The 12600-nt window shown below is 37.7% G+C and overlaps 1 protein-coding gene across 1 annotated transcript in view; it reads right to left on the reverse strand.

The window, feature by feature from the left end:
* Positions 1-11340, reverse strand: part of LOC126174991 (BTB/POZ domain-containing protein KCTD9) — a 32987-nt gene extending 21647 nt beyond the window's left edge. Inside the window, exons 1-5 of the mRNA XM_049921473.1 lie at positions 11176-11340; positions 10980-11101; positions 10527-10748; positions 3949-4106; positions 3524-3747 (exon numbers count right to left, since the gene is read on the reverse strand). Coding sequence (XP_049777430.1) covers positions 3524-3747; positions 3949-4106; positions 10527-10748; positions 10980-11101; positions 11176-11223 — 774 coding nt within the window. The 5' untranslated portion in view covers positions 11224-11340. The remainder of the gene's footprint in view (positions 1-3523; positions 3748-3948; positions 4107-10526; positions 10749-10979; positions 11102-11175) is intronic.
* Between the last annotated feature and the right edge of the window lie 1260 nt (positions 11341-12600).

Consider the following 12600-nt stretch of genomic DNA (forward strand, 5'->3'; position numbering starts at 1 on the left):
TGTTCTTGACAACAGTTTGGCAGTGGTCACGCCATCCTGGTGGACAGCTGATTGGTAACCTATGTCAACCAAAATAAGGGCTGTGCAGTGTTTGCAGCAGAGCTGGCATATGACATAGCTGCTTGCGCAGGTGGCCTGGCCTCTGTTGGGGTAGGATAAACCTGTGACACGACTGGACTAGGAGGTGCTGGGTTGGTGGATTGGGGAGTCTTGCACCTTGGTCTGCCACAGGGATCATATCCCTGTGGCACCGGGTTGGTTGGTTGGTTTTGGGGTTTGATGGGGGCTAAACATTAAGGTCATCAGTCCCCAGTTCCAAACAGACATACTTGTAAAAGGCCTATACAGTAAAAGCATAGCCTCTGCACCCAGAGGGAGAGAACACCGCAGTAACACAAAATAGAGGACACTTAAAAGGAGCAGAGCAAATAGTTGACTTGAGTAAAACAGACTACAGTGGTTGATGGATCAAGTAAACAGTCAACCTCTCAACTACAAATGAAGAACCTCCAGCTGGAAAGCATTGATAGAGGTACCAACACAACTAGTTACCATAAAAGACACTATTTTGGTAGCCATGTCACAGTTAAAAGTCGCTGGAGTGGGTGTAGCCTGAAAAATCATGCGAGAGCACCCACACTAGAGCAAGTGATAAAACCCAGCTGCACAGATAAAACGTAAAACTGAGTCAGCTATAGAGGCATCGTCACCTAGAATTAAAGGAAGTGCAGCTGGTAAATTAAAGGACTGCCGCAAGGGGGCTAAAAGAGGGTAGTCCATCAGAAGATGGACCACTGTCAGCCCTGCATCACAGTGACACTGGGGCGGGTTCTCACTACGAAGGAGATAGCTGTGGGTCAACCGCGTACGTCCAATTTGGAGACGGCAGAGAACAACTGAGTCCCTACGCGTGCCCCTCAAGGATGAGTTCCATACCGTCGTGGACGACTTGACCATGCGGAGCTTATTTCATGTTCAAGACAGACCATTCAGAGCTCCAGACAATGCGGACCTTGCGATTTAGGCCACAAAAATGTTTGCCATTTCTCACTGTAAATATTGTCCTCCTTTTGTAGAAGCAAGTTTTGTTGGCAACGGATCACTTTTCTGACCCACAATCAACATATATCAGACACCTAAAATAATTATTGATGATAATTAAAGTATTTATATTCTGACTACAATGTAAGTAGAGATACTCAAAACAATAACTGATGTTACATTAAACATAAAATGCACCTTAGGTATATTCCAGCTGAATCAAACTGTCTCCAAAATGGCTGCAGCCGTGCAATATCTGCCTCGATAATAACAATTGACTGCTTACGGAGTACTGCCAACATTGCAATTGGCACTGTACCCCCAAAAGCAAAGTTAAATGTTGCCGTATAGAGGTAACTGAGTGATATCACATGGCCGAATAATTCCAGAGCAAGAGAAACTAGAAAATATCAAACTTTTCATCTAAATTTTTACACTTTTGTACACCCCTTGCTCCCATAATCACCCTGGCCTCATTCTCAGGTAACCCACTGCCCTGCATCCTCCACCCAACAGTTTCTTCTCCCTCTGTCCTCACAATTCATGTCCTCTTTGGCTTGTGCCACTTCCCACTGGCTGCTACAATCATGGTAGCCCACATACCTGCCACCCCTCCCTCCCACATTTGTAGCCACAAAACCTCCCTCCGAGTGACCCACCCCCTGCTCTCTCTCTCTCTCTCTCTCTCTCTCTCTCTCTATCTATCTATCTATCTATATATATCTTTCTCTATCTACCCACCCACCTAACACTATTGTGTGTGTGTGTGTGTGTGTGTGTGTGTGTGTGTGTGTGTGTGTGTTTTACTCTAGCTCGTCACTGAAAGCTAGCAAGCTTTTTCTTTCTTTTGTGTGTACCTATCGACAACTCGATGCTTCCGCTTTTCGGTGGTCGCCTTTAATCCCAAAGTATATTCTTGTTCTACAAGAACACCCCTAAAACATTTAAATGTGAGACTGGGCATTTAGAATGTCTGACATTTTAAGGATTCATGTGTAATGTGTCCAATATGTAAAAAAAAAAAAAAAAAAAAAAAAAAAAAAAAAAAAAAAAAAAAAAAAAAAAAAACCTTCTGTTCATAAAATCTATCTGAATTCATTAATCTTAGATTTATATGTCAAAGTGCAACCTCTTAGACTGAATCAAATCACTTATTTTGAGTGGCAAAATTATGAACATATTACTCGTTTGCATAGGACATTCTATCTCTGGGAAGTGGGTCACAGCAGCATACAAAGCAATGTGCGTCATCCGTCATCCTCCTCCCGTGAATTATGTGAACTGTCTCATGACATAGGATGTCAAGCATAAACTGTCTTGCATTTAGGGATGAAAGCACTGTAAAGCATGTCCAGAGTTATGGTGAGGCATTGGTGTCTGATGTCTTTCAGCATCCCTAGAGATGTCGGTCGATTACGATACACTTGCAACTTCAGGTAACCCCAAAGCCAATAATCGCACGGACTGAGGCCTGGGGACCTGGGATGCCAAGCATGACTAAAGTGGCAGCTGAGCACACCATCACCAAACGACACGCGCAAGAGATCTTTCACGCATCTAGCAATACTTTTTTTTTGTTCTAATAAAACCCCATGTCTTCCAAGCATGTCTGTCAATTTTTTACCCTCTATTTACATTATTCCATGGTTTATTAAGTTTTCAAATTTATACTGACTTTTTGATCACCCGGTAGATAGCAACTTTGTTTCTACCTTATTGGCAATGCAACCACGAATGTTTATTTCTGTCAAAAAATGAAATAGTCATTCACCAGCTTCCAAACTAGTGCGGGCTCCACAAATAATGATAGGAAGACAACTTATCATTAAATGGCTCCCTCACTGTAGTGGAATACAACATGTGCAGGATGACTGGAGGTCTGAGAGACTTGCCCATTTGTCTGCAAAGAGAGTCATTTTAAAGAATGACATATTATGGAAAGGGTAGTTTCTACTCACCATATAGTGAGGATGTTAAGTCAGACAGGTACAACAAAAACACTGGTGCGGCACACACACACACACACACACACACACACACACACACACACACACACACACACACAATCAAATGCTACTCATACATTCATGACCAGTCTCTTGCTACTAAGGCCACATTGGCCTTTTTGGTCAAAAGCTTACAGTCTTTTTGTTGTGCCTTTTTGTGACTTAGCATCTCCACTATGTGATGAGTGGCAACTATCCCTTTCATAATATTGTCATTATTCAAGCCTGGATTTCCCACTGTTTCACTTTAAAGAATGGTTGATCTATCAACACCAAATTATATCCTCCACAAAAAACCATGACCATGAAGAGAGGTGAGACTAATAATTGGTCAATTGTCATTTACACCACTAAAATGTTTCGCAAACTGACCAATAACACACTGTCTTTTTTAAACAAGCCACTTCTGAACAATACGTAGATGTATAAAACTGAAATTATTGTATCTGGTATCTACACCAATAAACTCTCCATACCTTGAAATTGATGTAGCGTAAATCTAAGCGGGATAAGTCTGCACCAGCTAAATTAACCCCCTGGAAACGCAGTTCAGCGGTGAATGGCGTGACAATGATGGCATTAACAACATCACGCCGAGTAAGAGGAGCATTATCTCTAGAACGTTGACCAGCTTGTATTAATGATTCCAACTGAGGAATCAATGATTCAATGCCAAAGAAGCGTGCCTCCTCCAATATTCCTGAACATAATCAGAAACACACATAAATGAGGCATACAAACAAATTACTTCATTGTGATATAAAATATTTAGTACATTAGATTGATGCAAATCAACTTGTCAGATGATGAATTACATACACCATCATAAAATACCATGTGAACTAGCAGAAGAAGAAAAAGAAACAAAGCTCAAAGAATAACTACAGGACTGGATAAATACCTTCTGGATTCACATTATTATCAAAAATTAGTTGTCCATTTCGCAGATAGTTGAGAAGTGGTTCAAAGTATGTTGGACTTCTATCAATAAGATAAGCACCATTTTTGTCAACATTGCTAGGAGTCATTAAAAATCCATTGTCCCCCTCTGCAAACATTCTGTAATAAATCATATAACAAAACATCAAAAAGGATCTTAATATCTCAACTGATTTGCAATATTAAAGATGACAGAGTAAAAAATATACGTAATATTCGTATCTACAACATGCTTTTGATCACAACTTTATTTCACTGGCAAATAATACAAAATCTCCAACATACGAAACTAATGTAACAGAACAGGCAAACCTTATTGATGTTCTGGGTGACCATGCCAGTAGCTACAGTACCGCCAGCATAGCTGAACTTCATCGAGGAATGCAAACCCTCCCGCCCGGCACTGAAGGTGACTACGATGAAGTTGTGCCCCTGGGAGGGACTGCACAATCTGGAGGCCTCAAAAAGCCTGTCCTCTTAGTATGGGATCAGTTTCGTTCTTGCAAAACACTAGACATTAAAAATAGACTGAATCGACTGAAGACTCAGTTTGCTGTAATTTCAGGTGGGCTAACTAGTTTACTTGAACCAATTGCCTTTATATATCAACAGACCACTTATGGGATTTATGAAGGAAGAGTTGAAAAATACAGATGCAATCTACATATTTTGAAACAACACTGTCAGGAAATAGAAGATACCTAGCATTTCTCAAGTTTGCGAGTTAGTCAAAGCTTCATGGGGCTCTATAAAAATTGAAACAGGTGATTAAATCATTTAAGTGCGAAATCAGAAATGCACTGGTCAGTACCAAGGATAGTTTATTGTATGGGAATTCAGATTCTGACACAGTGACTTCAAATGTTTCTTCCTTCTACTCTGAGGGTGAAAATTAAAGTTGAGCTCTCTTTCCTGCATCATCTACATATTTGGTGTATGAATGGCTCTGAACACTATGGGACTTAACATCTATGGTCATCAGTCAATGTATGAATACATATATGTTATAATTGTTTTGTAGTAGATGTATTAAGTGAGAAATTGTTTTTCTATAAACAAGTCTTAAGAAGTGGAGTGCCTCTTTTATTCCAGTGCACCTTAACACCGCCAGATATGGTTAAGTGGAACACACTCCCATCAGAAAGTACTACTGAGCTCATGATGTGACTGTTCTCTGAGCAGCATTAACAGTCTGGCAAACATTGCCCTCTCTTGATAGTGACTGCTGGTAGCTGCAAGCAAGAACATGCAAATGTAAAAAAATTGTAGTGTTTCTGTAACCTTTGGAGAGTGTGCTGTTCAGGTCAGCTCATATTTCCACTAACGATAAGTACTGAAGTACAATATGAATCAATTTTGTTTGCATATGTGGAATGGTCCATAGTAATACTCCTACCCACATTCAGACAATAGCAAACTGGTGTTTCCTTCATTCTGGTTTCATATAGTTTCCCATGCTAGTTCAATTATTGCTTGGAGGCAATCTTGTATTTTGAAAATGGATGACATTAAGTGAAGACTTACAAAGAATTCACGGCCCTACAATGTCTGTCTGACACAGAAGATGGGTTATATTTTGAAGAATTGGATGAAGATCCCACTGTAACTTTAAATGATATGGAATCTGCAAATAATGGTAGTGAGCCTGATACTGTAGTGATAGTGATGATAATCAACTTGATGCTGATATATCCAGCACAACAAGCTTCTGGAAACATCTAAAGAGACAGAGAAATCAAATCATTTGGAAAAATACAAAGTGCTCCATTTATATACAAAGTGACATTTTTAGATCTGAAGAAAATAGTGCACTGCCACAATCAATACAACAGCTGACTACACCATATCAGTCTTCTAAGTATTTTATTACTGACAAATTAATGGTAAAAATTTTAAATGAAATTAATCTTTGCAGTACACACAAAAACCTAAACAAAACATTTAATTTCAATGTTACTGGAATTATGATATTCATGTTGAGCTAGTAAAACAGAATGTCTCAGAGATACTTTTAAAGTCTGATGACAACTTTGCATTTCAAAGACAATATGAAGCTATCAGACCCTGAGAGTCGAGATCATGACAAACTGTGTAAGTGCTATAATTGATCAAGTGAATAAAAAATGTCCTTCGGTGGCAATGATTGAGAAGCTGTCACTAACCAAAGCAAGGCACCACATGAGCTGTATATGAAGAAACTGAATAAATGGGGGTACTTTTAATTCTGTATGGAGAAATGGGGTTTGAACACAAAACTGAAATATACGGCAATCAAGAAAATAAGTAAAAATTCACATTAAAAAATGAAACAGATATTGGAGCGTCTCAAAACATTATTATTGGTCTCTTAAGGCAAACTGCATGGGACCAGACCTACAAGATCTACTTTGACAGATATTGTACCTCTACAGATCTACTTTTCAATAGCACCACTAACTATCGTAACTGTTGTTCATTTGGTGTTTAAAACTATGTCTTTATACTTAATAAATGTTTATTAATTATGCAAATTTCACACAGTTTTGCATAAGTGCAAAGCATAAAAACATTTTTACCCGTAATTAAGAATGTACTTTTTTTCCCTTCAACATTTTTCCTGACATCCTTGAACATGTATGTTCTACTATGTTTTGTACAGCATATCTCCATTTATCAAGTATTTTGCTCGTTTGTCCAGTTTCTTTACAATGAGTGACCACCTGTCCTATCCTTACAGAGCATACCTAAGTATTTTGTGTACATCTATACTTTTAGCTATTGATGATCCCTGGATGAAATAAATAATAAGGGCAGTCTGGTCTAATATATAATGAGTCATCAGTAAATTCCTGGAAGTGTGACATACGTTAAGGAGACAGCATCTCTCATGTTTCAGCTGTATATGTCAGTCACATGTTTTATCAAAAATGTGTCATTTATAGTGTGTGGTAGCTGACACTATTGTTTACTAGATTTACATAGCTCTAGTGCGGCTGAGGGAAAAAATGTTTTGTTCTGTGTATGTACTTTTTTATATGATGTTGCAGCAACAAACTGCAGTGAAGTGTAACTCAAGATCTATGTTAAGTTGGAAAGTGACAGTTTCATTGCCAGTTGATGAAGCCAATGAATGTGTCATGACACTTTATTTTGTACTACATCCTGTTTTCCCACTGTGGTCAGATGTTTTCAATTTCTTAATATGTGTGAAGACATTAATAACAAGAACATTCTCAGTCCACAATCCACTACTGCTGTGGAGGACCTGTTGGTTTGTCATACATCATTGTTTTGAAATGATGAAAACCGCAACATCTGTATCAAAATGATTAACAATCACAACTAGCTTCATGACACTGTAGTCACATCTTCAAGTAACAAACTACTGACCTAATGAAGACACAAAAATTGTAATTAGACTGTAAAACAGGAATTACCGAATTAGTATAATGTTGATTAGCAAATGAGGTAAATAGACCTTTCAATACGTGACGTGTAAAAAAACTTCCGTAAGAGTAAATAACAGAAGTCTCATACATTCCTTCTTTTTCAAACAAGCCACTTCTGAACAATACGTAGATGTATAAAACTGTCAAAGCATGCAACTGTCACAAACAAGATAACTAATGGAACTTGAGAGAATGCTAACTCTAAAAACAAAAATTGCTGAGTAAGAAACAGCATCATACAACATGGCACAGAAGCCCAAACCTAAATGAGCTCACAGAACATATTGAACCCCAACAAACAGTGACAACTGAAAAATACAATACTTGAAAAAATTTTACTTAAAGAATTAATTCTATAAAATTTACATTGAAATAGTATAAACTGCCCTTATATTTCAAGTAATTATTGTTGGCAGTAAATTCCACTACATTTTTCATGTGTGTTGGGGCACTTCAGTCATCTTTTCCAGTGACAATCTACAGATGCCACTTTTTAACTTGTGTCACTTTTCTTGCCGGGATGCAATATGTAGTATATCTTCTCAGGTAGAGTGGTCAATACAATTAGTACAAACGAGACTGAATCAGCATGATCCATCTTAAGAATAATGCACAGCAGCAGATACACAGAACCTGGGGAATGTTCATGGCAGACCAGAAGTTTAATTTAGATTACGGAGAATTTATGGATTTTATATGCTGAAAGGTGCACATCCCTCAACATTTTAATAAGTTGGCACTTTAGATTCTGGTACTGCAGTTTCTTTTTTAAGATATAATTACAATTTGGTATCTTTAGGTCAACAGTTTGTTACCTGATGATCTCACCATGTCATGAACGTTGTCGTGATTAATAAATCCCTGTAAGACAGATGATGTGCTTTCATAATTTGAAATTCATTGTCAGGGTTTAGTTGTCACTCATACTAAGTAACTTACATCTCATATTATTAATGTTTTTATTTGTTAGTAACAACAACTGTTTCTTATTTCATAAGACTTTCACATCACCTACTTCAATAACTGTACAAATGCATTATCACATTATCCCAGTCACACTTACAGTTTTCTGTTATTTATGCTTCAGTCATTTCATTAATTTATCATCAAAATTATTAATAGGGCATAAAATGGTTCTTTTTCTGTCTACCTTCTTAATAGCCACTACTACACTATAAAACTTTTCCTGCATCTGTCCAATTCCTAGTCACATATCTTTGCTTTGAAAATCAATATTTTATGACAAAACACAGTTTCTCCAATACTCCACTTCATTATGCAGTCCTGGGAAACCACAAGAGCAGATAGGAATGTTCCACTACAGCTACAGATTTCAAGTTTTTACTGAAAAGAATAATGAGCACATGCCCCCAAAACACTACCCATTTCTCCTAAAATATCCTAGTTGTAGTGCACCAACAGAACAATTCTTTAATTACATCTACTAAAACAACAAAATATTTCCGAATAAAAGCATCTGAGTACTCATATAAAACACTGGAAACTCTGTGTACAAGTATCAACAATTTAGGGAAAGATAGATTGGCAATTACTGTAAAGAAGACATGCTACGTTGTAGACAGGCACATTTAAAAGACACTTGCACAAAACTTTCGGTCACAGCCTTCAAAAGACAAACAACAGTCATACATAGAAGCAAGCAAGCAAGCACATGACCGCCACCTCCAGTAGCCTGAGCCACAATGCCCTTCTGTGTGCAACTTAAAGTGTCTTCTTTACAGTAGGTGGTCAATGGAAGTGTCTGATTCCACCAGTCTGCTTTGACCTGTAATGAATTGGTGTTTTGGTGTGTGACATCAGTACAGCGCAGAACTCTGAGTTGGTCGTATTTGCAGATGTAGTATTTGTTCATGCCCTCTGATGGTGGATGTGGACGTGCTGAGTTTAACATGTGGTATTGGCCTCATTTGAGTTTTGGTTGTCATTGTGCTAACATGGTTTCAAATTTGGTTGTTCGTGTAGTAACATGGGTTGTGGAAGGGCTTTCAATGAGTTATTAAGGCTGTTTTTTGTTGTTTATGCGCCTGGTGTTTTTGTCAGGTCCAATTAGTTTTGTTTTTGTTGAGCACAAAGAATTCTAATTGCTTTTTTGTTAGGTACGTATATGACAGTGAAATTCACAAGAATTCTGAGATGAGTGACGATATGAAGTCTGACACACAGTATCTGCAGATGTATTTTGAATATGTTGTGCATCATGTTTGTGGTGACAGCACGAGGTTGGGTTTGGTGAACAACCTAGGTGGTGGTAATGATGGAGGCTTTTGTTGGTAAGCGATTTTTGTTTTGGTTTTATCCTATAGTAACTGGGATATTTTGTGTGTTGTACATTTATGGTATGTCAGTTGTGTTTTAACTGATGTAGTAAATATGGGATATTTGGATTTTGAGTTCTACTTTTCTGAGCTGTAGGTACTAGTCTTTTGGTATCTATAGCTGCGGCTGAGCTATGTAGGTCACAGGAAATTTCTGATTCCTGTGGTGGATTTGTTGGTGTAGCAGAATGTTTTAACATAATTTCTTTTTATATTATATGTTTTGTGATGATATGGTGTTTTCTTCATTATTGTATATTCAGCTTGCCCCGCGCTAAACCCCCAACTTTCTGCAGTTGTCCTGTTAGTTTCATTTTATTTTTGGAGTGAGAAGTTATTGTGTCATTTTTATTTTTGTTCATGTCTGTTTGCATGTGTGGGTAGCGACATTGTTGCCATTTTGTATACAATGGAAGTAGTCGTTTGTCATGTTGGTGATGTCGTGGTTCAAAGCAGAAATGTGGAATTGGACACTTCTGTAATGTCATGGTGAGTATTAACTCACATATTTGCTCAGTAATTCTGTGTGTTTAGAGTACTTACACTATCCCTGTTCAGGGAAAACTTTACTCACATGCTCACTCTGGTTTATTTTTAACTGCATGAAATTATTCTTTTGAAAAAAAAAAAAAAAAAAAAAAAAAAAAATCACCTGTATGTGTTTACTATAAGATAATAAATTTGTTACCCTGATATTGGGGGCATGTTTCAATACATAACCAATTTCAATATGTCGCATAGTGACCATTATTGTACACATCTTAAGAGATTCTTACCTTGCTAGCATGCTCATGGGTTCCTTTGTTACCAATGTGCTCCTTGACGTGGTGAAGTATTTTCCACCTACATTTAATGTCACCCACTCTGTGTTTGACTTGCTGCATGATGGCGTTTCAGTTCCAGAACTAACAGGTACGACCTGACTTGTTGCTGAAGTAGTGGCTGGTTTCACAGGAATAAAACCTTCCTCCTCAGAAACGTATAATATATCATCATCTCTGTAACAGAATAACATTATACGGAAAAAAGATTAATCAGCATGCAGAGGTTTTCAAGTTTACGCTAGTTGGCTTAATCGTACAAACTAGTCCACAACAAAAGTCACCCACGCTCCTTGCAGATATTTAGACAGCATGCATCTACAATGGTTGTTAAGTTAGTGACATTTGTTTATTTTTCTGTGGGAACGAGACACAGGAAAATTCTCTGCGCTTTATTCAGACACTTACCTAATAAGCTTAAGATCATCAATTTCGCCACCCTGAGAGGTGAACAATCGTTTAGCTGCAAATCCAAATTTCTGACTCGCTGCTGTCAGCAGTTCGTCCAGCGAATGTGTCACTAAAAAGACCTTAAAATAGAAAAAAATATTTTAAAACACTTTACGTAAGACAAAAATATACGCAAATACAACAATATGCTGACCTTTCCGTCTACATCTGTTCCGTTTTTGAACAATATTACTCTCTTCATGCTTTTCTATCGACAATTTTTTGTAACTGTACCTGTCAAATTTCTCGGCATAGAAGCTTGCAAAGATCATACATCTCGCTAGTACAGAGAGATCCGCCAGAACCATGGCGAGAACCTAGTCACGATAGTCTGTGATGCGAAATTTGTTATCGTTAGACAGCTGGAGCGACACTAGCGCTCCAAGCGACGAGAAAGCGGATAGTCACATGTGTCGTAAGGACAGTGTTTGTCTTAACTACTCTCTAAATAGTTAACGAAATTGTTGTAATACTTTTGTGTTCCATGCGTTAGTAAATTACCAAGAGACATGAATTATTTTGAAATACATGTAAACACAGCCGAATCGCACCGATTCAATGACATAAGTTACAACTTATTCGTGAAGAAATACTTTTGAATATATCTATATTTGCAGCTTACCCCTCTGAAAGCAAGAGAATTTAAACACATTTTTCAATAAAAACACATATTTCATTAATGAGAGCATATATTTCTGCCGTCTGATGTTATTATCATGGGCAGTTTCCTTGATACTTACAGAAAATTTTATGGAGTCTCATGACAATCTTTCACTTCACTCAACTTTCTAATACATAGTATTTTTGTTAACGTAATTACTTTTTCTTCGAAAACAAATGTCTTGAATATTCTTGCCGTTTGCAGCTCAGATTTAGCAACAATTGTGGCATTGGTTTCCTCTGTGCTGGGAAAGAGTTTTATTGCTTTGGACGATTTATTATCATGCCTGTGCGATTTTGCGTTAAGCCAGAAGTGTAGTCGCTAATTTCGTACAGTGAGTAATGTGGGTACTACATTCCATATAGGTTTCCTACGTTCCACATTCACGGATCACTGATGAAAGTGTAGTGAACAAAACCCCGCTTTGTTGGGTACATACACAATGCCTTTCTGCAAAAGCTCAGGTCTTCCGCTATTTACTAGCAACTTTCTGTTATCAAAGAAAAACAGCGGTATCCAGCAGATACATGTACACTACAAGAGAATTATAAACTATCCTGTAATGTTAAACTTTTAAACATGGCTGCGTGGTCAGCGACTATTTGCAAAGTAAAATTAAAGCAGTAACAGCCCTCGGTCGCGAAGGGCTGTTATTGCTTTAATTTTATACTGTAATGTACAGTCTTGTACCTTTGAGGATCCTTAGGAAACGAAAGAGTGATAAATGTGGTCTCATTTTTTAGTTATTGTAGATTTTTATGGCACTACATACACTCCCTATTGTAAAAACTATGTTGCAAATCGATATAAACGTTAGCATTCACACTCATCCGATATCGTAGTCCGAAGCGTCGCTGCTTGGAATGCTGCTATCGCTGTGGACAACAAAAACGAGACGGAGTGTAGCGACTGTTACGT

Source organism: Schistocerca cancellata, chromosome 3, assembly GCF_023864275.1.
Source record: "Schistocerca cancellata isolate TAMUIC-IGC-003103 chromosome 3, iqSchCanc2.1, whole genome shotgun sequence".
In the NCBI taxonomy this organism is placed as follows: Eukaryota; Metazoa; Arthropoda; class Insecta; order Orthoptera; family Acrididae; genus Schistocerca; species Schistocerca cancellata.